This window comes from Microcaecilia unicolor, chromosome 9 (genome assembly GCF_901765095.1).
Source record: "Microcaecilia unicolor chromosome 9, aMicUni1.1, whole genome shotgun sequence".
NCBI classification, from domain to species: domain Eukaryota; kingdom Metazoa; phylum Chordata; class Amphibia; order Gymnophiona; family Siphonopidae; genus Microcaecilia; species Microcaecilia unicolor.
Window position 1 is genome coordinate 60,204,969 of NC_044039.1, and position 27,255 is coordinate 60,232,223.

Below are 27,255 nucleotides of genomic sequence, written 5' to 3' on the forward strand. Positions count from 1 at the left end.
CTGTATACACTCGACACTGGGAATTACAATATAAGTTTGCGTTGCAGTATATATATCACCTTTTGAGGAACAAAAGAGAGAAGGTGTGAAGAGTTAGAAGGTGCTTAAAGTCTGGAAACAGTATGTAAATTCCAGGAAGCCCTTGACACACTGCACTGATTCACTCTGCTGAAATAACACTACTCCAAGAAGAGTGCTGGAGAGACTTTGTTGTGAACATTGTGCTCCTGTTTGATGTGATTTAGAAGATTTTCATGATTTACAAGGACTATAATTTGAACCTTTAAGGACAATATCTAAGACACAAGTGGAAAATTTGATATTGAAGAAACAACAATTGGGGAGCATGTACACAGTTTGTGGATATATAGAAATGTGTCCACACAAGGTTTATGTGAATGGGTGGTGAAGTGAAGGGTGTGACTGGGCGAGTTCCGGAACTTGCATAGCATAAGTTGTTTTATATGATATATGTATTGTAATAAAAGAAATTAAATATTTTAAAGGAAGAACGTTTTTTGTGATATATATATCACCAGCCAGAGCGTCTAAGGCGGGGTTTGGTGGCACTGGAGCCTGCCCTCGTTGTGACCAGACATCAGCGGGACTGGGGCACATGTTCTGGTCTTGCCCTCGGGTTGTACATAAGTACATAAGTACATAAGTAGTGCCATACTGGGAAAGACCAAAGGTCCATCTAGCCCAGCATCCTGTCACCGACAGTGGCCAATCCAGGTCAAGGGCACCTGGCACGCTCCCCAAACGTAAAAACATTCCAGACAAGTTATACCTAAAAATGCGGAATTTTTCCAAGTCCATTTAATAGCGGTCTATGGACTTGTCCTTTAGGAATCTATCTAACCCCTTTTTAAACTCCGTCAAGCTAACCGCCCGTACCACGTTCTCCGGTAATGAATTCCAGAGTCTAATTACACGTTGGGTGAAGAAAAATTTTCTCCGATTCGTTTTAAATTTACCACACTGTAGCTTCAACTCATGCCCTCTAGTCCTAGTATTTTTGGATAGCGTGAACAGTCGCTTCACATCCACCCGATCCATTCCACTCATTATTTTATACACTTCTATCATATCTCCCCTCAGCCGTCTCTTCTCCAAGCTGAAAAGCCCTAGCCTTCTCAGCCTCTCTTCATAGGAAAGTCGTCCCATCCCCACTATCATTTTCGTCGCCCTTCGCTGTACCTTTTCCAATTCTACTATATCTTTTTTGAGATACGGAGACCAGTACTGAACACAATACTCCAGGTGCGGTCGCACCATGGAGCGATACAACGGCATTATAACATCCGCACACCTGGACTCCATACCCTTCCTAATAACACCCAACATTCTATTCGCTTTCCTAGCCGCAGCAGCACACTGAGCAGAAGGTTTCAGCGTATCATCGACGACGACACCCAGATCCCTTTCTTGATCCGTAACTCCTAACGCGGAACCTTGCAAGACGTAGCTATAATTCGGGTTCCTCTTACCCACATGCATCACTTTGCACTTGTCAACATTGAACTTCATCTGCCACTTGCACGCCCATTCTCCCAGTCTCGCAAGGTCCTCCTGTAATCGTTCACATTCCTCCTGCGACTTGACGACCCTGAATAATTTTGTGTCATCGGCGAATTTAATTACCTCACTAGTTATTCCCATCTCTAGGTCATTTATAAATACATTAAAAAGCAACGGACCCAGCACAGACCCCTGCGGGACCCCACTAACTACCCTCCTCCACTGAGAATACTGGCCACGCAATCCTACTCTCTGCTTCCTATCTTTCAACCAGTTCTTAATCCATAATAATACCCTACCTCCGATTCCATGACTCTGCAATTTCTTCAGGAGTCTTTCGTGCGGCACTTTGTCAAACGCCTTCTGAAAATCCAGATATACAATATCAACCGGCTCCCCATTGTCCACATGTTTGCTTACCCCCTCAAAAAAATGCATTAGATTGGTGAGGCAAGACTTCCCTTCACTAAATCCGTGCTGACTTTGTCTCATCAGTCCATGTTTTTGTATATGCTCTGCAATTTTATTCTTAATAATAGCCTCCACCATCTTGCCCGGCACCGACGTCAGACTCACCGGTCTATAATTTCCCGGATCTCCTCTGGAACCTTTCTTAAAAATCGGAGTAACATTGGCTACCCTCCAGTCTTCCGGTATTACACTCGATTTTAGGGACAGATTGCATATTTCTAACAGTAGCTCCGCAAGTTCATTTTTTAGTTCTATTAATACTCTGGGATGAATACCATCAGGTCCCGGTGATTTACTACTCTTCAGCTTGCTGAACTGACCCATTACATCAGTTTTGGTCTCAAATTTTAGCTGAAACCAAACGGTATTGGGGCTGCAGCACAATACAGAGACAATCACTGCTACTTTTTGGAAGATACGAATGTGCAGGGCCTGCCCCTCCAGGACTCAACTCCTTTCTTCATAGAGCGGTGTTGGTTGGAAAAAAGACCATCCTGCTGACCTGGAGAGAGAGCGCGGGCCCTTCTTTTGGGGCCTGGAGGACAAACATGATCGAGCTTCTGAAACTGGAACGATGTGGAATTACAGATTTCTCCTCTGCTGAGGGGAAAAAGCTGGTAAAAACCTGGGCGAATTTTTGGGACACCTTACAACCAACAGCACGAAGTAGAATTCTAAATTGAGAGATTGTGTAGGAAGATGAGAGGACTTGAATACCTGTGGTTTGACTAGTAGGTTCATAGGAACGGAGAGGGGTGGAGAAAGGGGGTTGAGAGGGGGGAAAAGGGGGGTATGGGAAGAGGGGTGGGGTAGTTAGATATGTTTGAAGTACACCTTTGTTAGTAGCATTATTAATGTGTTAATTCTTTAAAAGAACTGAGCAAAATTGTATACTGTTCATTCACCTGTTTCTAATAAAAATAATTGAAATATAAGATCTTTGGTGGGTTGTTGGCCCCTGTGCTTTTGCAGGTTTTCCACTCTTTCACTGAGGGTCAGGATATTCCAGCATCCTGGAATCTGGCGACCATCACCGTCCTGTTAAAACCGGGTAAAGATCCACAGCTATGTGGTTCCTATCGCCCAATCTCCCTACTGGGGGTAGATTATAAAATCTTTACCAAGATTTTGGCTTCCCGCTTGCAGCACTACTTACCCCAATTGATTCATGAGGACCAGGCATGCTTTGTTCATGGGCGTCAAACTTTTGATAACATACATCTTATGTCTTATGCCGAGTCTGCACGGGTGCCTTTGTGTATTCTATCATTAGATGCAGAAAAGGCGTTTGATCGCGTGCATTGGCCATATATGTTTGCGGTGTTGTGATGGGCTGGAATAGGTGGGTCTTTTCTGCATTGGTTATATCTTATTTACAGGGCCCCTTGTGCTTTGGTTCGTGTTAATGGTGGGAGATCACCCTCATTTCCTTTGTTTCGGGGCACGAGACAGGGTTGCGCTCTCTCGCCTTTACTTTTTACTCTTGTGGTCGACCCATTGGCAGAATGCATTCGTACTCATTCTGGGATTCAGGGCATTAGGTGAGGAGAGCTTGAAACTAGATTGCTTTTGTTTGTGGACGATCTCTTGCTGACTCTTTCGGATCCGATGATCTCTTTTCCTGCTTTGACCCTAGTTCTTCAAGAATATGGTAAGCTATCAGGGTTCAAAATTAATCTGAATAAATCAGAAGCATTGAATGTGTCAGTTCCAGAGGACCAGGTGGTTAGGCTAAAGAGAGAGTATCCCTTTAGGTGGGCTTCCACAGGTATTAGATACCTAGGGGTTATGCTAACGAAAAAGGTTGAGGATCTCTATGCTGCTAATTTCCCAGGGAAACTAAGGGAGCTTTTCTTGGAGCTCGAATGATATCTTGGCTGCGTCGTATTGCGGCGGTCAAGATGATCTTGCTTTCTAAGCTGCTATACTTATTTATGGCACTTCCCATCTCGTTGCCTGGTAAGTTCTTTAGAGGATTACAACAGAGGATTTTTTTCATTTATCTGGAAGAGGAGACCCCCTAGGGTTCGTAGAGAGGTGATGTACCAGCCGTGGGCGAAGGGTGGGATGGGTGTTCCTTGGTTTTCGGCTTATTATCAAGCTGCCCACCTTTGCATCTTGGCGGTCTGGATGCAAAAGTCGGGCAAATTCTGGGAGCGGATAGAGCAAACTTGGTTAGATCCTTATCCGTTAGCTGCTGTTCCATGGTTATCAGATCATCATTTAGGAGTCTTAATTAGAGACCTGCTTCCATTGTTGCAATGGCCTCTGTCGGTTTGGAGGGCTGTACGGCGCAAGTTTTTCCTGAGTCGTCAATATTTTTTGCATATGTTTATACGTTTGGCACCACATTTACACCTGGGAAAGAGACAGAGGGGTTTAAGAGCTGGGAAAAATTGGGATAATGTGAATTGGGACAGATTTGGGAAGAGGGGGAGGTGGTCACTTTTCAACACACACAAGAGGAATATGGGATTCCTCTCTCCCACTCTTTTCAGTATCATCAGGTATAGGATTTTATTCTGAGAAAGGCTAGGGCGGATGTGAGTTTAGCTGAAAAGCTTTTAGAACAAGCAATGGTGAGTGGGGAAGATAGGGGTGGCATATGTAGATTATATAGAGCCTTGCTTTCCTACAGTAGGCTGGTCTCATACTATTTAACAAAGTGGGAGTGAGCTATGGGAGTGTCATATGAGTTTTCACAATGGGAGGGGGTTTTCAAATTATTGCTTAAGTTTTCTGTTTCTAGTGCTTTAATGGAAAATGGGTATAAGATATTGTATAACTGGTACTACACCCCTCATAAGCTACATAAGATGTTCTCTTCGGTATCAGCATTGTGCTGGCATCAATGTGCGGGGGTGGGTGATATGTACCATATCTGGTGGGAGTGCCCCAAAGCTCAGACATTTTGGTCGGATGTTCTACGATTGGTGCACAGTATCACCAAGCTCTCATATCCCATGAAAATGGAACATTGCCTTCTTCATGTTAAGCCGAGAGGAGTAAAGCCACACATTTATCATTTGGCTACATTTGTTTTTGTGGCCAGCAAGTGGGTTTTGGCTGCGGCTTGGCGGCAGAGCACATTGCCAGGTCTTGAGGTGGTGGCCTGCAAATTGGCTCAAATTCATCTGATGTCTAAATTGACAGCTAAACGAACAGGTCATATTATAGCGTATCAGAAAATATGGGACACTTATGTGACATGGTCCTCCTGTCCGGATTCCTCTCTTGGACTTCTATAAAGGGGGGGGGGGGGGGGGGGGGTTGGGGTTGATGTTGAGGTTAGTTGCACATGTTTAATTGCCTTAGAGATCTGGTGTTATCAATATCAGATGTTAAGTTGCCATGTGTGAAACAATTTTTGTTGTAATGGCATGCATTTCCAATAAAAGTTATAAAAAAAAAAATGAAATATCATTTGGAAACAACATCCTACTTTTGCAATTTGACTTGTCTAGCGCATTTGACATGATGAATCATGATATCCTTGCTAAGCTACTTGACAAACTTGCAATTAGTGGAAACTCATCAAATGGATAAAAGGTTTCATCACCTCAAGGTCCTATCGAGTCAAATCAAAACACATCTATCTCGTCTCCCTGGTCATCAAAATGCGGGGTACACCAAGGTTCACCTCTTTCCCCGATCCTCTTTAACCTAATGATGATCCCTCTAGCCAAATCCCTTTCTAAATTTGGACTCAATCCCTTCATTTATGCAGATGATGTCACTATTTTTATCCCCTTCAAATCCAACATTGCAGAAATTTCCGATAAAATAATCAATGGGATGAACATCTTAGTCTCTTGGGCCAATGCTTTCAATATGAAATTGGATAAGGAGAAAACACAATGCTTAATCCTTACATCCCAGTACTCTACACTCTCTATGACTACAATCAACACCCCTGACATCACTATCCCCATATCAGACAACCTAAAAATATTAGGGGTATTATTAGACAAACACCTAACTATGGAAAATCACGCAAAAGCTACGACTAAAAAAATGTTCAACATGATGTGGATGTTGAAGCATGTGAAACCTTATCTTCCCCTGAAAACCTTCCGCAATTTGGTCCAATCCACTGTACTCATCCACGTTGACTACTGCAATAGTGTTTTTATTGGATGCAAGGCCCAAATTCTGGAAAAAATCCAAACTGCCCAAAACACGGCAGCCAGACTTATTTTTGGTAAGTCGCGGTTTGAGAGCGCAACACCTCTCCGTTTAAAACTTCATTGGCTCCCTGTTATGGAACGAATAAATTTCAAAGTCCACACGATGATTCATACGATTATCTACAAAGACTCCCCAGCCTACATGTACAATCTGATTGACCTTCCAGCCAGGAATCGCTCTAGATCTTCTCGAACGTATCTAAACTTACATCTTCCCAACTGTAAAGGAATCAAGTACAAAACATATGCATCCAATTTCTCCGTTATAGGTAGCAAGCTCTGGAACGCCTTACCAAGATCGATTCGAACAGTCAATAACCATTTACCCTTCCAGCAGCTGCTAAAAACTTACCTCTTCAAGCAAGCCTACACAAAGGACTTGACTTAAATTAAGATCCTTCTGCACCTCCCGGATCCGGCCTTATGACAGAACCTGAAATACGCTTCCTCTTTTACCCCTTTTTGATTTCATCCCTCTTCCAGCCATCATTATACATTCTTCCTTAATTACAACACACTATCTCAATTTACACCCTCTTCCCACTCCCTACCTCTACCACCTTCCTCCCTTACCCATCCTACTTACCCACTTTTTATTGTCCACCTCTTTATATACTATATTCAGCTGTTTTATTCATTTTGTGTTATCTTGTAAACCTATTATATTTGTAAGCCGCATTGAACCTGCTATTAAGTGGGAAAGCGCGAGGTATGAATGTTACAATACAATACTGCCTTTTCTACTGGCTCCTATTGGTTTACTGATGGTTCTTCCACTTCTGGAATTTCTGTCTTCGCAGCTGTCTCTTATTCTCAAGAGGGACAAATTTCCTCCCCATATCAGTTTCTTTTACCTCCTGAATCGTCTGCACAACTCGCTGAACTTTCTGCTGTTGCTCTTGTTCTTTCCCAGAACCTTTCTGAGCCTGTTACTATTTTTACTGATTCACATTATGTTTTCTCCTCTATCTGTCACATCCGTCGCTCCCTCCGGCTGCTCCTCCGCGGGGAGCAGGAGCCGGCGTCCTCCACGACGAAGGCCGGCCTTCTTGAGGCCACGGAGGGGAGCCGGGGTTCGCCGGGGTGATGGCCGCCCAGTCCGGGGCTGAGGCCGGCGATCGTGGCTGCCGGTCTATCGATCGCTGGCTACGGGGGCTGTGTTTGCGCCAGTAAGGGAAATGGCGCCGAGGTGCGATGGCCAGCGTTCCCTTCATTCTTGGGCGCGGGAACCCCAAGCTCCGCCTCAGAGGAGTTAGACTGGAAGGCCAGCATGATAGACCCGCCTGGGAGGTTGGTCAGAGCCAATCAGAAGAGTTCCGTCGATAACCAAGTTCTGATTGGCCGGCTATGTCTACAGGGGCTGGGCGGCTGACTGCCGAACAGTATTTAAGGAATGAGTCTGAGGAAGGAGGTTGCTTCAGGTTCTGTTTCCCGAGGCCAGTCTCCGTGGTTCCTGTGTTCCGTTGATTTCCTGGTGTTGCTGATTTTGGACTGTTTCCTGGTTTTCTCTGCTAGCTGCCTGCCTTGACCTCTTGCCTGACTCTGACTATGTTGTTAGCTGCCTGCCTCGACCTCTGGCCCGACTCTGACCACGTTGTTAGCTGACTGCCCAGATCTGCTGCCTGTTTGTGGACTCTCTATTCCATCTGCCCGCTTCTCTCCTGGTTCCAGTTCAGGTCAGTCCATCAACCCCGCGGCTCCTGAAGTCCCGTTGACCGCCTGCAGCTGGGGGCTCAACCCTTGGTGAACGGCGGTCGCTGCGGGTGAAGACTTGGGGTTGCACGGCTGTCCTTTGAGGTCCTTCGGGGCCTTACGGGACCTAAGGGCTCACCTTCCTTGCGGATAAGACAGGAACCTGAAGCCATGAGCTCGCCCACGCAACCCAACCTACGGGACCTGGCTAAAATTCTCCAGCAGCAGCAGGAGCAGTTGAACGCCCTGTCGGGGGCCCTGCAGAATGTCTGCTCTCAGCTAACCTCGGTCCAGGCACAGAACCAGGCTGCTGCGGCGCACCAGGTCGCCGCAGCGGCTCCCCGTTCGGGAGGGTCCTTCCCGGGACCTCGGTTCCCTGAGCCCACTCGGTTTGATGGTGTCCCCGGAAGCTGCCGGGGGTTCCTCAACCAGTGCAACTTATACTTCAAGATGCAACCAGAAGCTTTTGCCTCAGACCAGATAAGAGTGGCCTATGTTATCTCTTTGCTTACGGGACGGGCCCTAGCCTGGGCGTCCCCGCTATGTGAACAACAAGATCCGCTTCTGGACAACTACGCCGAGTTCCAACGCCAATTTCGCATGGTGTTTGATCTTCCAGGAAGGCCGTCTTCCGCTGCTTCTGAGCTGCTGCAGATCCAACAGGGCGAAGGGACTGTGGCGGACTACGCGATCCGGTTCCGGACTCTGGCGACTGGGTTGCGCTGGAACCAGGAGTCCCTATCCACAATCTTCCTGGAGGGGCTTCAGGATCGAATCAAGGATGAGCTGGCTGGCCGGGAGGTTCCGTGGCAGTTGGACGCTTTGATCTCGCTCTGTGTCCGGGTGGATACCCGTTTTCAGGAGAGGGCCAGAGCCCGTGCGGACCGACGGAGGGGGTCTGGAGGCAGGCCCCGGTCTAGTCGGGTACCTTCTCCCCGACGGGGCTCCAACGAATCCAGGGCGACCTCTGAGGAACCTATGGCCATCGGCCGTCAACGGTTAACCCCGTCGGAAAGGACTCAACGCCTTCGGGGCGGTCTGTGCCTGTACTGCGGCGAGGCCGGTCATTTCATCCGCACTTGCCCCGTGCGGCCGGGAAATGCCGCTCCCAAGGTGCCCTGAGGGGAGGAGTCTTGGGGCACTCGAATCCCCTACCAGACCATTTGATAACTCTCCCGGTGACCCTGCGGTGGCAGGAGACGATGGTTCACACCCGAGCTCTTTTGGACTCTGGGGTGGGGGGAAATTTCATTTGCCAGGAACTTTTGCGGCAAATGGGATGGCCTACTCTGCCCTATCGACCCGCCTTGCAAGTGACATCCATCCAGGGAACAGCATTACCTCAGCCTATCACAGAGGTGACTCCCTTTTTGGGGCTCCAGGTAGAGGAAGACCACCGGGAGGACGCTCAATTTCTAATTTTACCCCGCACCATTCATCCTGTGGTGCTGGGTCTGCCCTGGTTACGGCGTCATACTCCTGTTAAAGATTGGACTTTAGGGAGGATTCAAGCTTGGGGTGGTGCCTGTCTTGAGACCTGTTTGAAGGGCCGGGAATCCAGCTGTCCCGCGGTAGTAGCCACTCCTAGAACTGTGTCAGCCTGTCAAACTGCTCTACCTGAGGAGTACCAGGAGTTCACTGATGTGTTTAGTCCCGTGGAGGCGGATGTGCTACCCCCACATCGGTCCTTTGATTGCGCTATTAACCTGATGGCTGACAAAATGCCGCCGCAGGGCCGACTCTTTACTCTGTCCCGAAAGGAAACGAAGGTCATGCAGGCCTACATCCGGGAGAATCTCCAGAAAGGGTTTATTCGTCCCTCCACGTCCCCTGCCGGAGCAGGATTCTTCTTCGTGACCAAGAAGATGGCTCCTTGAGGCCCTGCATTGACTACCGGGGTCTAAATGCCATCACCGTTAAGGACCGATTTCCCCTGCCCCTTATTCCGGAGTTGTTTGATCGGCTGCAGGGGGCCCAGATCTTCACGAAATTGGACCTCCATGGAGCATACAACTTGGTCCGTATCCAGCAGGGGGACGAATGGAAAACTGCATTTAATACGCATGAGGGGCACTTCGAATACCGGGTGATGCCTTTCGGCCTGTGCAACGCCCCAGCAGTGTTCCAGAGATTCATAAGCTTCGCTCTTGAAGGACCTGCTTTATGCAACGGTAATTGTTTACCTAGACGACATCCTGATTTTTTCCAAGTATCCCCAGGAGCATGTGGCCCACGTTCGGACTGTTCTTCAGCGCCTACGGCAATATCGCCTGTTTGCCAAACTCAGTAAATGCTCCTTCCACCAGCAGACTCTGCCATTTCTGGGACATATTCTTTTACCTGGGGGTCTACGAATGGATCCAGACAAACTTTGCGCTATCCGGGAGTGGCCTCAACCCCAAGACCTGAAGGCGCTGCAGCGGTTCCTGGGTTTCGCGAATTACTATTGTCAATTTATTCCTTACTATTCGCAATTGACAGCCCCACTGACAGCGGTCACTAAGAAGCATGCGGATGTTCGGAACTGTCCGGCCGAGGCGCAAGCAGCTTTTAGTCACGTGAAGAAGGCCTTCGAATCCGCTCCCATCCTTCAGGCCCCAGATCCTAACAAGCCTTTTGTGGTAGAGGTGGACGCCTCAGCTTTGGGCGCCGAGGCAGTTCTCTCTCAAGTTAACGCCAAGGGCCGGCGTCAACCTTGCTTATTTTTCTCCCGGAAGTTCTCCCCTGCAGAACGCAATTATACAGTGGGAGACAGAGAATTGCTAGCCTTGAAGTTAGCTCTGCAAGAATGGAGACATTTGCTGGAGGGGGCAGAGCATCGATTTACAGTGATTACGGACCACAAAAATCTTTTGTATCTGCAGGAGGCCCAAAGGCTGAATCCGCGGCAAGCCCGCTGGTCACTGTTTTTTGCCAGATTCTGGTTTCAACTTGTGTTCCGGTCAGCTGCACAAAATACCCCTGCGGACTCCCTCTCCCGAGCCTTCGAAGCCCCAGAGGACCTTGAGGAGCCTCATCCTATGTTGGATCCGGCCTGCCTCTGTGCGGCCCCGGGAGAGGTCACCCCGATGCGGGAACTGGTGCCTCCTCAGGACCGGGAAAAAGTAATGCGTTGGGGACATTCCTCTGTATGGGCCGGACACTATGGGTTCCAAAAAACCCTCCGCCTGATTTCTCGACAGTACCAGTGGCCTCATATGAGGCAAGATATCCTTCAGTTCGTCACGACCTGCCAGACCTGTGCCCGGACCAAGTCAGTGGTAGGGCGCCCCTGGGGAGATCTGCAGCCCTTGCCCGTTCCTACAGCACCCTGGGAGGAGTTGTCGATGGATTTCATCACGGATCTTCCCCGCTCCCAGGGGCACACGGTGATTTGGGTGGTGGTGGACCGTTTTTCCCGGATGGCACACTTCGTTCCCCTGCCAGGTCTTCCGTCGGCAGCACTGTTAGCCCAACAGTTTATCCAACATATCTTCCGGCTCCATGGGTTACCTGTTAGAATCATCAGTGACCGCGGAGCCCAGTTCACTTCACGATTCTGGAGGGCCCTGTGTTCTACTCTGGGGGTTGCTACCCATTTCTCCTCTGCCTACCATCCGCAGACCAACGGGATGGTTGAAAGGATCAACCAAACGTTGAAGGGGTTCTTGCGGGCTTTCGTCAATAAGCGGCAAGACAACTGGGCATCCCTTCTTCCATGGGCCGAGTTCGCCTATAACCACAGCGAACACTCTGCCTCTGGACAGTCTCCATTTTTCATGGTGTATGGACAACATCCGCGGCTTGCTCCGCCCATCCCCTCTGACGCATCTACGCCCATGGATACTCAAACCCTGGCTGACCTGCGGGAGGTCTGGAATATGGCCCGAGAGCAGTTACAGAGAGCAGCCGCCAGGTATAAATCGTTTGCTGACCGTCACCGACGCCCTGCTCCGGTTTTGCAGCCAGGGCAAAAGGTATGGCTGAGCACCAAATACCTGAGGCTCCGGGTACCCTCTCGAAGGCTGGGGCCACGATTCATCGGGCCGTTTGTTATCCAGTCTCGGATCGGAGCAGTGACATACCGCCTACGGCTACACAGTACTTTGCGGATCCATAATGCCTTCCATGTTTCTCTACTAAAGATCTTTCGGGGGTCTAAATGGCATCCACAGACTAAAGAGTCATTGGTTCCAGAGACTGACCCCGAACCCGAGTATGAGGTAGAAGACTCCAAGAGGCGCGGGGGAAAGCTGCTCTACTTATTGTCATGGAAGCATTTCGGTCCCGAAGATAATTCCTGGGAACCGGCTACCAATGTACATGCCCCTGAGTTGGTACGAGCCTTCCATGATCGATATCCTCAGAAACCTGGACCTAGGAGGAGGGGGGCATCCGGGGGGGGATACTGTCACATCCGTCGCTCCCTCCGGCTGCTCCTCCACGGGGAGCAGGAGCCGGCGTCCTCCATGACGAAGGCCGGCCTTCTTGAGGCCACGGAGGGGAGCCGGGGTTCGCCAGGGTGATGGCCGCCCAGTCCGGGGCCGAGGCCGGAGGCCGGCGATCGCGGCTGCCGGTCTATCGATCGCCGGCTACGGGGGCTGTGTTTGCGCCAGTAAGGGAAATGGCGCCGAGGCGCGATGGCCGTTCCCTTCATTCTTGGGCGCGGGAACCCCAAGCTCCGCCTCAGAGGAGTTAGACTGGAAGGCCAGCACGATAGACCCGCCTGGGAGGTTGGTCAGAGCCAATCAGAAGAGTTCCGTCGATAACCAAGTTCTGATTGGCCGGCTATGTCTACAGGGGCTGGGCGGCTGACTGCCGAACAGTATTTAAGGAATGAGTCTGAGGAAGGAGGTTGCTTCAGGTTCTGTTTCCCGAGGCCAGTCTCCGTGGTTCCTGTGTCCCGTTGATTTCCTGGTGTTGCTGATTTTGGACTGTTTCCTGGTTTTCTCTGCTAGCTGCCTGCCTTGACCTCTTGCCTGACTCTGACTACGTTGTTAGCTGCCTGCCTCGACCTCTGGCCCGACTCTGACCACGTTGTTAGCTGCCTGCCCAGATCTGCTGCCTGTTTGTGGACTCTCTATTCCATCTGCCCGCTTCTCTCCTGGTTCCAGTTCAGGTCAGTCCATCAACCCCGCGGCTCCTGAAGTCCCGTTGACCGCCTGCAGCTGGGGGCTCAACCCTTGGTGAACGGCGGTCGCCGCGGGTGAAGACTTGGGGTTGCATGGCTGTCCTTTGAGGTCCTTCGGGGCCTTACGGGACCTAAGGGCTCACCTTCCTTGCGGATAAGACACTATCTTCTCACATTTGTAAATGGAATCGCTGTGGTTTTGTTTCTGCTGCTGATGAACCAATTGCTCACCATCATACATGGGATCTTATTCTTTCTGCTTTAGCTGACCGTCACTCCCATGACCTCCCTACTGTTATGTGTTGGGTCCGTGCACATCAGCAAGTTCGCACTTGGGAACAAGAGGGAAATTCCTTAGCTGATTTTCTTGCAATAGAAGCCTCTTCTACTTCCCCTCCTACCTCCCAATTCCCTGTCACAACTCGTTCTACTTTGCCTATAGATGTTTCTGTTTCCCCTAATACCTCTCTAGAATCTGTCCATGATTCTCATAATCTTGCTCCACTAACTGAGATTGAACACTGGATTAATTTGGATTGTACTAAAATTTAAGATCATCTCTCAGGCCTACCTTGTTGCCCCTCCTCTCATCTCCTGGTTCATGATTTACACTATTCCTCCCATCGTTCCTCCTCTTCTATGCAAAATGACCTACACCACATTCGTTGGTCCCATCTCATTACCTCTACTTGTTCTCAGGTTGTTGCTCAGTGTTCTGTCTGTACTAAGAATTTACCTTCTAAACCTCTTAAGATTCCTCCTGGACATTTTCCCAAACCTACTGGACCTTTCCTTGAATGGTACTGTGATTTTACTGATATGATTACTCCTTGCAATGGAAAACGTTATCTCCTTGTTTTTATTGATCCTTTTTCTCAGTGGCTTGAGGTTCTGCTTTGCTCTCATGAAGATGCCCGCAATATGGCCTATGCTCTTTTGGACCAAATTATCCCACGCTTTGGTTTTCCAAAACGTATTGTTACTGACAATGGTACTCACTTCCGTAATGCTTTTCTTTCTTCTTCTTTGATGTTTCATCACAAAACTGTTTCTGTTTACAGGCCTACTTCTAATGGTCTGGTTGAACACTGTTAATGGTCTCTTGAAGCAACGCCTACGACTGCTGATGTAATCCACCTGCACTTCCTGGTTGGATGTCTTGCCCACCACCCTTTTTCTACTCCGTTCCTCTCCTGTCCATTCCATTGGACTCACTCCTTTTGAACTTTGTACAGGACGTACAATGCATTTTCCTGTTCCTTCTCTGGACACACCCCCTTCTCGTCCAGATTCTTTCTACTTACATCCATAACCTCAGGATTGCCCTCCAACACATTACTGCTGCCCGCTCCTCTTTAAATCATCTTGTTTCTTCTTCTTTTCCAGCATACCAAGCAGGTGACTGTGTATTTCTGTCCCTTAGCCCCCACAGGGAGAGAAAGCACTACAGCCCCAACAGCTGGAAAAATAAGAAAGAGAACTTAGACTCCGTTAGGCGCAGTCAGTAATTACCTTTATTATCACAGAGCCAAAAAAATACAAGCAATAGTTCTCTCCCTGAAGCAGGTTGTCAGTCAGCAAATGTGCATCCTGAAAGACAAGGACTGCTCAGCTAACACCTCCCAGACATCACATATATACTGTTGCAAATTCCATTTCTCATAAATCATGTGATTTCCCATAAACTAGCACCATTAGGTTGGATTGGTCATGTATTCTATCAGTCTCTCCTGATGGGAGTTCACGTGCAAAATCGGTACCTATTGGCTAGTCAGTTATCTGTTCTGCGTGCACAGTCAGAACAATACTCTTGTGTCCTCTCTCTGCCTCTCTCCACAAATGTAACATACTGGTAAGCTTCACTGTGTCCTCAGTCCCTTAGCAACTATCAAGGTTACATCCACCTTATATGAAAAACATACTCAGCTGCAAACAAATGTTATGAAGTGTCAGTTCTCAGCTCCTGAGAAGGCAATGATTGTTACACAAGATGCTGAGTTAGTAGGCTAACTTGTGAGAACCAAACTGACTGTATAGGCCTTAGGCCTAGCCCTTAGTAACAGGCCTAAAAAGAGGAAATAATATACATGACCTAGTCTACCGGAAGAACTTCACACACAAGACCTGTAAAGATCCCATCTATACTGGACCTTACCATATTAAGACTGTTATCCCTACTGCTGCATTACTTGAAGGAGATTTGTCATTCACCCACCTTCGACCCTGTCCATCTGACCTTTCCCCGACATCATCTGCACTTCCTGTTCCTCCTCCTCTGCTATCAGAAGACTCCATAGACTCTGTCACTCCTGAGTAACTGCCCTTTGGACTTTGAACATTTACATATTTTTCTGTTACTCAGCATTACTCTTTTGCCAACATTGGGACACTATTTATCGCCTTTTTTTTTTCACGAACTGTGTACTACTTCTTTGGACATTTTTCTTTGATATGATATTCCCCTTTACTCCTGAAGATCAAGACTCCTGTTTCAAACTTATGTTTTTCTTCTTTTTGACCTTTTTATTCCTTATTTTCCTTGTTCCCCTTTCTTCAGTGTTTTTTTACATTTTAATCTCACCACGTTTTTAAAATTTAATGTCTTCTTTTCCATTACCTGATATAATCAGATGAATTTTCAAAAGAGAAGGACGCCCATCTTCCGACACAAAACGGGAGATGGACGTCCTTCTCTCAAGGTCGCCCAAATCGGCATAATGGAAAGCCAATTTTGGGTGTCATCAACTGCTTTCTGTCGCGGGCATAGGCGCCCCGTATAAGAGGCTTGGGGAGGCTGCCCAACCATTACCTTCCCCTGCCTCCTTCTCAAATTCGGTGCAGGAATGAAGTTCGTCGTCAGAACAATTATAAAACCTCCCCCTGTAACTGCAATGCACTTCCTGCTGCCCTTCCGTTCTGGTGGCAGAGCCTCGCTGTGACTGTGAGCCTGCCTGAGTGTTGCAGCACGTGGTTCCACTATTTACAGTCAGTTACTGACCGAGACAGGGAGGGAGGGAGGGAGCGGAGGCAGCAGCAGATCGAGCAAGTGCCGAAGAAGCAGGTAAATGTTGAGGGGGAGGAGTATTTGGGTCTCTTATTTATTGCTTTGCTTTGCTTAACTGAGGGGGGGGGGCAAGACACTAGGGCAATGTTGGATTGGGGCAGAGAGAGAGAGAGGGTTTATAAGTCAAAATAAAAATAAAATAAATAAATGTTTTGTTTCATGCAGATCTTTTTGTTTAAACATAACTAAATGGGCTATAAGCCCCTAATGCAGTCCATTGGTTTTCTTATGTTTTGCTTTTGCTGAACAGGGAGGAGGGGCAAGACAGTGGGGCAATGTTGGATTTGGGCAGAGAGAGAGAGAGGGTTTTTAAGTCAAAATAAAAATAATATTTTGTTTCTTGCAGATGCAGATCTCTTTTGTTTAAACAACTAAATGGGCTATAAGCCCCTAATGCAGTCCATTGGTTTTCTTATATTTTGCCTTTGCTGAACAGGGAGGAGGGGCAAGACAGTGGGGCAATGTTGGATTGGGGCAGAGAGAGAGAGAGAGAGAGAGAGAGAGAGAGAGAGGGTTTATAAGTCAAAATAAAAATAAATATTTTGTTTCATGCAGATCTCTTTTGTTTAAACATAACTAAATGTGCTATAAGCCCCTAATGCAGTCCATTTTGTTCTTGTGATGTCTTATACTGTGCCAAAATTGAAAACTCTTATCTCTGTCTGGTCATTAATAAAAGAGCTCGTTGTGAACGCTATCCACCCTAAAATGCTGTTTGTGCATAGTGTTTTGCAGTTGAAGGATTGTGTGTTGGCCTTACTGAAGTGACATCAACACTTTAATTTAATTTTAGTTTGTTTGTCTGTCATAACATCAGACATGATTTTAGAATATTTTGGAGAATATGATTTCAAATTGTTCAATAGATTTGTATGTGATTTAGTGATGGTAAGTGCTTGAAATAATTGAGTTTAAAATATGATATGTCATTTATGATATATAAATCCATTTTTAATTGACCTAACTAACCACATGAACTTCATGCTACAAAACGGACTTTTCCCAAAAGAAAAAGGAAACATTCTACTCACCCCAATACCCAAGGACACAAAGAAAAACACAAGCGAAATAACAAACTACAGACCAGTAGCATCTATACCACTAATAACTAAAATAACTGAAGGGATGGTTACCAAACAACTCACAAACTACCTCAACAAGTTCTCCATACTACACGACTCCCAATCAGGATTCCGGTCAAATCATAGCACAGAAACATGCTAATTACCCTAATGACCAAATTCAAACAAATGATTGCAACCGGCACCAATATACTCCTACTACAATTTGACATGTCAAGTGCCTTTGATATGGTAGACCACGAAATCCTACTAAACATTCTCGAATACTTCGGCATCGGAGGTAATGTTCTAAACTGGTTCAAGGGGTTCTTAAGCTCACGTTCATATCAAGTCACATCAAACTCAACTACGTCAGCTGCATGGACACCTGATTGTGGAGTACCGCAAGGATCCCCCCTCTCACCAACTATTTTCAATCTAATGATGACCCCCCCTGGCAAAACTTCTATCTAACCATAACCTCAATCCACATATATATGCCGATGATGTAACGATATATATACCATTCAAAAAAGACATCAATGAAATCTCTAACGAAATTAGCCAAAGTCTACACATCATGAATACCTGGGCAGATGCATTCCGACTGAAACTGAATACAGAAAAAACTAAATGCCTCATACTAACCTCCCAATACAACATGAACAAATTTACCGCCATCAACACACCTAAACTAAATCTGCCAATCTCAGAAACCTTAAAAATCTTTGGAGTCACTATCGACCGCCACCTAACTCTCGAGACTCATGCGAACAACACAACAAAAAAAATGTTCTACTCCATATGGAAACTGAAAAGAATTAGACCATTCTTTCCAAGATCTGTCTTCCGTAGTCTAGTGCAATCACTCGTACTCAGTCACCTGGACTATTGCAACTCATTATACGCAGGATGCAAGTAACAAATACTGAAGAAACTTCAAACAGCCCAGAATACAGCAGCCAGACTCATCTTCGGAAAACCAAAATACGAAAGTGCAAAACCCTTATGGGAGAAACTACACTGGCTACCACTCAAGGAACGCATCACTTTTAAAGTATGCACCTTAGTCCACAAAATCATTCACGGTGAAGCCCCTGCATACATGTCCGACCTAATTGACCTGCCACCCAGAAACGCTAAAAGATCGTCCCGAACCTTCCTCAATCTCCATTTCCCTAAATGCAAAGGCATAAAATACAAAGCACTGCACAGATCGACTTTCACATACATGAGCACACAATACTGGAATACACTACCCCGCAGCCTGAAAATGACCTACAAACTGACCGACTTCCGCAAACTACTAAAGACTTATCTCTTCGAGAAAATCTACGGCAAGGATCAAAACACATAAAGCCCACACAATCTCATAGACACGCACCAATACACTCTCTGAACCTCTACTCCCGCGCTCTCACCACTCTTAAACCCTACCCACTGACAAAACTGTCAGACCTCCCTGTTCCCTCGATTATGTTTTGCCCCCCTCTCAACTCACCCCTGTTATATTCCACTGTTCGATCCCCTAAGAATATCCTGAACTTACTCTGTCTTATATAATTCTTCACAATGTAATCCATAATTGTACTGCAACCAACTGCACTTCCATCTTTTACAATGTATTGTAAGCCACACTGAGCCCGCAAATAGGTGGGAAAATGTGGGATACAAATGCAAATAAATAAAATAGAAGCATGTCTTGTCAATAACCAGCAGCCCTTCCTTGGGACTCAGAGGCAGATGCAGGAACCAAACGTAAAAAAATCTAAATCGTTAAAGCACTTACCGATTTCAAAAAAACAAAGAATGCACCAAGAAACCCCACCTGCAAACTCCGATTCGTAATTCAAAAGTCGGATGCATGACAGTTTCGTAGCGGAGCAGAAAATGCATGCGCTGTTGCAAATTCGTAAAGCACACGGTATCGACGTGGGTAATATGCGACCCATCTTGACGTCATTAACATGCGTCCTCAGCGTGCATCCACAGCGTGTAGGAATCGCGTCGCTGCAGCTTAGGCGATCACCGGGCTACTGCCCTGCTTCGTTTTTCTTCGCGCTTTTCTCCTTCCTTTGTGCAACGTTGTATTTTTTAAAACAAAGGTGGGTAAGACGTCTGATGTTGTAAACCGTGATTTCACTGCATTTGCCGTTAATAAATTATTTTTCCCTTTTGTAAGGTGTGTGCCACATGTGGTTTCATCCTTTTTGTTTTCCCAAAAATCGTTATAGGTAAGAGGCACACATGAATTTATGAAATGCATTGATTGCGATTTGCTGCTATTTGTTGTTTAACGTCTAAATTTTTTTCTTTTCAAGGTGTGTTCTGCGTTGTTCCACCGTTAATTCGTTCATATACAGAGTGTGCATAGGTAGGTATGGCCTTACAAACAGCCTATGAATGTGGTATAATTAGAGTTTTCTGCTAGTTGTCTGTTCAGGTCTACATTTTTTTCTGTTCATGAAGCAATGCAGGATAATGTGTCGTGGCGTGAGGAGGATGAGGAGACAATTGAGGGCCCTAATGTCAATGGCAAGCGTAAGCGTGCTCCAAAATTTGCGGAGGAAGAGCTTGAAGTATTGATTCGCGGTGTATGTGACGAATTTGGACAACTCTTTAAAAAGTCCCGGTTGACGCTTGGACAGAAGAACAGGATATGGGGGAGGATTGTGGACGAGGTGAATGCTCTTGGTGTGCGGAAACGCACTTTAGAGCAGTGCAAGCACCGTTGGCAGGACTTCAGGGGTATGGTGAAAGTCAAGGCTCGGAACAAGTGGAACCATGGAAAGGGGACAGGTGGTGGCCCTCCATGTGCCCTGCAGATGACTTCCCTGGAGGAGGCAGTGTTGGCCACCCTTGGTCGTGAACAGGTGGTTGGACTATGCACTGGTGACGACACTTCGGAAAATACAATTGATGGTATGGAACTTGAATATTTTACTGTTGCGCTTAAGTCGTGGTGTGTTTGGGTATGGACCCTCTTTGTGATGGTGGTTTTGAATGTACCTTGTATTTGTCTTCGTTTGTAGGTGAACATCTAGAACATTCAAGATTATCTGAGGACACAGAAGGTGGTGAGTACTGATGATTTTCTGTGGGCTGCTGTAGGGGACATAACTACATGATTATTGTCATTAACCTTCGAGCATGGCAACCACATTTACAAGCGTGTGTTCTTTGACATGTATAACAGCCTGGATGAGAAGCCTGCCCCCCTCTGCCCCTTCCAGTACTACCTGTGATGTTCTGCAAAGTACAAGTCACTCCAACTCTTCCCCTTCCTGGTATAGCAGTGATGCAGTTCCACGTATTGTATCACAGTTTCTATTGTGTTCTACCTTTTGTAGCACCACTGTTCGCTGGTTTTTTTTATTTACGGCAGCAGTCGCTTATAATGTACATTTTTGGCATACCTCTATCATATCTTCTCTCAGCAACACCATGTGGCACTGAGCCTCCGGTCCCAGGATGTTCGACATGGTTAGCAGGGTGTGCAACACCATGTGCGACACAACAGGAGGGAGAGGAAGCACGTGAGTACAGACTTGTTTTCCTGTTTACAACAAAGATTTAACGTCGGCGTTGACTGTGTGTCTTAGATGTTCCGTGTAATGGTTTTTTCCTTTGTATTTGTTAGGTGTACTGTTGATGACCCCTACAGTGGGAGTAGAGGATGGGGAGGATACTGAAACTGTGACACTAGACCTCGGTGTCCCAACCACCCCCCTATCCTCTTCTATTGAATCGCCCATGGGCCCTCCTTGTCGGACCCCGGCGGAGGAATGGCAGGCACGACGCAAGTTGTGGGACAGGCAGGGCAAGTGGAATGAGGGTATAAACGTACTGCTTGAAAAAGTGGCAGAACGTGTCCGTCATTCCACAACTGCCATTTGTGCACAAATGCAGAATGCGGAGGATAAAACAAACGCCTTATTGGACCAGAACAACGTTCTTTTGCGCGAACTGTGCAATCTTACCAGAGCGTATTCCCAGCAGCAACGGCAGATGTTTATGGATCTCCAACAGGAGATCAGGGGGATGCAGCGTGCTGTACTGCGCGATGACTCCGCCTGGGGTTATTGCACTGCAAATGGTATATTTTCTTTCATTTTTCCATGCATATATGTTATCCACAAACACATATTATATATCCCCTCTGTTCTAAAGTGTTCGTCTAATGTGTGTGTTCTTTTCCAAAAAACTTTTACAGCCTGGAGTCCATTGCAGCATCGGACGACCAACGGTGCAGTTGCAAGTAAGTATAGTATTCTAATAACTTGTTCTGTACTCACTTCTTTGTTAAACGATCTAGATGTATGTACTGTAGCCTAATTTTTTTTTTTTCCAGGCTTCGAGACAGGTGTACCTCCCACGCTCCCTTCATTGTCTCCCATCGGCCATCGTGTTTATTTTTTTTCTCAGCCTCCTATAGGTAATGTCTGTGGCCTCTTCTTTTCCGCACAGGATTTTAATGCCCTTTGTAAATTCCTTGTTTTTACTGTTTGGCACACTGTGCATACCGTAACCCCCACTTTTTTTTTTTGCTAGGTGCAGGGTCTGCAGGCGAAAACGTGGTCGCAAGGGCCTCCCTTTCTGAGTAAGTATCTCGGGTTATTGAGTGGCCCGTCGACCTGTCTCTGTACTTTATTTTAGACAGGCTTATTTACATTTTCCTGCTTCCTTTTTCATTTAATTGCAGGCAGGATCGCTGTAACCGCAGCCGGGAGCACAGAACAACATAACACCCTCCAGTGCGCACCCTGTGTGGCAGCCTGTTTCTCAATAGTAAGTATGGGTGCGACACATACAAACAAAAAGTTTGTTTGATCATTTATTCACCTTTATTTTTCAATAATTGTCACGGTAGCCTCCAACCTTCGTAAACTTTAACTTGGTACACAGTTTGCAACATATGAAGTTTAATTTTATGTTGTTTCATTGCAGCAACAGAGCAGCAGAACACGGCGATGACGACAGAACAACGGAATACCCACATGTACCCCGGCTTTGTAACAGCCAGTCATTGGATAGTAAGTTTCATTTGTTACCCGCAGACTGAAACCAGTGGGGCTGTGGGAGGGGAGTGCAAGCCCTTTTTTTTGGAGCCTGAAAAGAGGTTTTCCAATTGTGGTTACATAACAGGGGATATTTTTGTGAAATGCATTGATAGTTTTTATTGACATTTGTGCACTGTTGTTTTGTCGCCATGTGAAAGGGTTGTCTGAAATGTTTGTTAACAGGTATATTTAAAACTTTGAAACGGTTTGGTATAATTTCTTTCCCCCCCCCCCCCACCCCCACAACAAAACAGTAAAATGCAAATTGTAATTGGTTTTTTTGTTGTTTTGAAGGTGCTGTGGAACATCGGAACATGGTCCGACGGAGATAGAAACACATCTCGCTATGCTGTCTTTTCCAGCTTATGAATGCATCCCGTCTACCTACCTTTGAATATTGAATGCAGCACGAATTTGGAACATATATCAAACATTTCCTTTTTTTTTTTCTCCTGTTTAATTAATAAAAGTATTTGTTCTGAACTGTTTCGATGTTCTTTTATAAGTTTATATGAGGACGTAGGTTGTGACAATTAGTGATTTGCTAATCATAGTATTGCTGCAATGTTACCCCCATAGCATTATCTGTTGACACCAGCTAATGACACACCGTTCATATGCAAGTTCTGTGCTGACATGTTCCCCATTCCAGGAGGGATAGAGGATTTTGGTCTGTATGTTCTTAACTGACAGACACAGGCTATGTGGGACTTGCCTATATCCCTCCTTGACCAGGAATATGACAGACAGGTCATACAAGTGGTACTAGGCTACTAAGGATGGCGAGGTTCAGAAAAGAAATCATGGATAACCTTCCGGCGCACAGCATTTCCCTTGCTTGCATCTGTTCCTCTGTCCGAGGAGGCTATGTCCACTTCTGGAGGGACTACAATGTCGATGTCAAGGTGATGCTTCAGTGCAATGTTATGAAGCATGCAGCATACAAGCACTATGTCAGCGACCTTTTCAGGGGAGTATTGCAGGGAGCCACCAGAGATGTGCAAGCAGCGAAACCTGCTCTTCAATACCCCAAACGTGCGCTCTATTGTACATCTTGTTGCAATGTGTGCCTCGTTGTAACGCTTCTCTGCATCAGACCGGGGCACTGCAAGCGGGGTCAGTAGCCATGTTTTCGACCCATATCCAGCATCCCCTGCAGGAACACAACAGTTCATTACTGTGAGCACATAATATTAAAGGGTCGCAAAATATCCGTATTGAACTTTTCATGTCCTAAGTCACAGCCACCTGTGTGCAAACCTCCGCCTTGTTAGATCTGCATGTTTGGCCCGAGTTTTGCACAAATGTGCTTATTAACTCCTCTCCCCCCTAACACACATTTACCTATAAGTAGCCCGTTGGTATAGTGACCTTTTCCGCCTTTCACCAGGAAGCAGTGTGCTCTTTGCGGGACTAAAGATGGAAGTGGTCACTAGCCCACCAGGGCACTATAAAGAAATGGCGGCTTGGAATTTCCATGTGTGTTGTTCTATACAGCAATGTTAAGTAGTAGTATTAGTTGTAGTATCACCCACACCAGTAAAGCAAATGTAAGCAACTCACCAAGAAGCCATCCGTTTTGAATCTGCCCCTCTGCAAACTTCCTTCCCAGTGCACTGTTAGACAATATGTAAGAGTCATGGCAGCTCCCTGGAAAACGTGTAACAACATCACGGATCCTAAGGTTTGCATCACAAACCACTTGCACATTCAGCGAGTGGCCCATCTTGCGGTTTCGATACTGCATTTCTCGATCCGCAGGCGGGGTCAAGGCAACATGTGTGCAGTCTATAGCTCCTAGGACATTGGGTAACCGCGCAATCTTGTAGAAGTCCTGCTTGACCCTCCTCTGTTCTTCTTCCCCTGTGGGAAATGCTATGTGCTGGCGAACGCATTTTTTCAGTGCGTGCAGGACCTGAAACACAGTGCAAATTTTTGGATTGGTTATCCATGTTTTATACATTGCAGAAGGGGGGTTGCACAACGATGGAGGAGGGGTGGGATGAGGATAGGGTGTAGCGAAATGCGTAGTATTACCTGCGAAAGATGTCTTGAAACAGTTGCCTGGTCCACGCCGCTGTTACCCCCTAACACATGCTGGAATGTCCCTGTGGCTAAGAACTGCAGAACAGTAAGCAGCTTTGCAAGGCCAGGCACTGCGTGAGATCTATGTGTGGTTGGGTCAATATCATCTCTAATTTCATGGTACAGTTGATATATAGCTGTTCTGGTCAAGCGGTAGTCATCCACGATTTTTCTGTCTGACATGTGTTCCAGAACCAGCCGTTGACGAAACACACGTGGGAGGGGGAGCCGGCGTGGGCGAACGTGGACAGGGTGTTGTACAATGGTTTCTGTTACCTCCTGTTCCTGCATGTGGTCATAATCCATGGCAGGGAAAAAGTCCAACTGTGCAAGGAAAAACCCACCATCCATGACTTCTTTTTGCAATTCGCGAGCAGGGGAAACACGAGGACCAACGCTTCTCTGTAGCGCGCAGAATGTACGTCATATTTAAGCGCCAAACGAGCAGCCAATCAGCCGGCGCTCCATGGTGGCGCATAAAATAAACGTCACATATTCTCGCTCGTGTACGGCCCAACCTTTGAAAGCCTTTATTTCAAACTTTAAACTAGAAATATATATATATATATATTTTTTTTTTTTATGTGCGACTTTACTTAGAAACTTTTAAAATATATTTTTGTAGTGCAACTTTTTTTGATAACATTATTTTTTTTTCATATATTCAACTTTGAGCAAAGTACAAAAAACAAGAAGTAGGATTATTTGTGGGAGGGCAATATATGGATGGTGGTGAACAAATTAAACGCGGGTCACATAGGGGGGAAAGGGGGAGGAGAAGATCTCAAGGGCGCTGTACGCTGGAGGACAGGTACTGGATTACTTCGGCAAGGTCCGCCAGTGCCTGTCCTCCCATGCGCAGGGTCTGGGCCATGTCCTGGAGCTCATCTGGGGGAAGGTTAATTAGGGGGAGAGGCATATGGGGAGATGTGGCGCGGTCTTCGAGGATGGGAGAAAAAGTGGAGGTGGATCGGTCACTGGTAGGAGCTGGAGGTATGGTACAGGTACCACGGTCAACAGTTGGGTTGGGGGGGATATGGGAGGTGGAGCAGCAGAGGGTGGGAGCAGGGGACATGGGCGAGACACTGCGGTGGACAGTTACGGGTGCAGGGGGGGGAGAGATGGCGAATCTTCACTGTCTTCTTCTTCTCCAGTGAGGTCCACTGTGCCACCTGTCAGAAAAGACAAAAGAACGACTGTCAGAACGGTTCACCACGAGCAGCTTCTAAATGCACACACACCGTGATACGCAATAACAATAACATGAATTATTAGTACCGATTGTATTACAACACCAGACGCACACAGCGCGGAACACCACATACAAACAGATAGCCCTTGTACACACAGTGAGGGGAGTAATGGGTGACAATGGAGGAAGGGACAAGGGGGACAAGGGGATGGCACTTGGGGCAAGGAGTAGAATTGTAAAACTCACCATACACAGGTATTTGCTCCACCTGGAACCTCTCCAGTACGAGGGTGACTTGCCCAGGCGAGGTGGAGGCAGCAGCATGGTGTTGGGAAATGGTGAGGGAAGTCTGAGGGAGAGCGAAGGAGGGGGTAGCGGGAGGGAAGATTGGAATTTGCGGGGGGGGGGGGGGGAGGAAGGGGAACCAGGAGGAGTGGTGAGACCGTGTGGCTGGGAGGGTGAGGCAGGAGGGCTAAAGTGTGCTGGGGGTGGAGAAGAGGAACAGTGCGAAGGGCCATATGTTGGAGCAGGGAGACGCAGAATGGTCTTCCGTGATCTCTTGGGGGGGGGGACGAGAGGAGGGGCCGGGACGGACAAGGGCATAAGGTAAGAGGTGGGGACCAGGGGTAGGAGCAGAAGGGCGGGGAGGTACAACACCAGCCAGGGACCCCTCGCCGGCACCATCATCATCATCATCGTCGTCATCGTCGTCGTCATGACACGATTTCTCGACATCATGATCGTCATCGTCACCCTCCTCCTCCTCCTCCTCTTTCTCTGACACTTCTGTAGAGACAAATATGGATGATAAAAGTTTTGTGATAACACCCCGAATCATCAAATGTCATGGAGCAGACTCACGTGAAACGTTAAAATACCTGGGCTGTTATCGAGGTTGGCCCTGACCTCACAGAGCCATCCTGGGTGGTCCTTCCGTAGTGCCCTCGCCCGTTTTTTAAGTTCCTCCACCTGTCAGATGTAGACAAACACAATGGAAAAGCAATGATGCACGTTTCACATACATGTGTAGTCAATTATTATTTATTATTATTATTTATTATTTATTTTATGCATTTGTACCCCACTTACAGATCTTGGGAACCAACTGCGCTTATTAAATAAGCGCTGCAGTGTCCTCCAGCCCTGGTCCATCCTCATGATGTCCCTCCTTTTGCCTGCACGAGGGAAAAGGCGTTTTTCATTGACTGTAAACAGTTGTGCTAGCCACAGGACATCGAGGTCCGAGAAATTAGGTTTTCTCCCTCTTGCAGCCATAATGACGCCTATATAGCACGGCAATACGCACGCACTATATTGACGTGGTTATTACACGTTTTCATAAAGCTTTATTTTAAAAAAAAAATTGCTCCCATACTTTTGGTACATATGTTATGCAAAGGGCTTTCGACCAATCACAGCGCTTTTAGCTGTGCTAATGCGCTGGTTTTGGCTCACAGTTTGTTTGCTTATTCACTCTACGATTTTTCCTGGCACAGAGCGGTCCTAACGAGAGGTCCGGACCTCTCGTTACATTTCCTGCGTACAGGCAATCGGAAAAGGTTGGTGCATCTCGTTTCAATGGGGTTTTCACACTAATAGCTCATCTCCATTCCGTTTTCGTTAGCTGCTGGCTTCCTCGGTAAAAGCCCTTTGATGCATGCAACGGATCAAATTTTCCTCGTTGGAGGGTCATAAAAGGCTCATTAAGCTTTAGTGCATCTGCCTCTCAGTCTCTTCTCCACCATGACAAAATTATATACCGAATACACTGCAAGAAAACTTTCACTTACTAACCTTCAATCTCACTAATTA

General features: G+C 46.9%; 1 protein-coding gene across 1 annotated transcript; it reads right to left on the minus strand.

Moving 5' to 3' along the window:
* Positions 1 to 22,939: 22,939 nt before the first annotated feature.
* Positions 22,940 to 24,602, minus strand: LOC115477058 (putative nuclease HARBI1). The gene is made up of 3 exons (XM_030213673.1): positions 24,204 to 24,602; positions 23,730 to 24,081; positions 22,940 to 23,319 (listed from the first exon to the last, which is right to left on the minus strand). The coding sequence occupies exons 1-3, from the start codon at positions 24,600 to 24,602 to the stop codon at positions 22,940 to 22,942; spliced, it is 1,131 nt and encodes a 376-aa protein (XP_030069533.1).
* Positions 24,603 to 27,255: the final 2,653 nt, after the last annotated feature.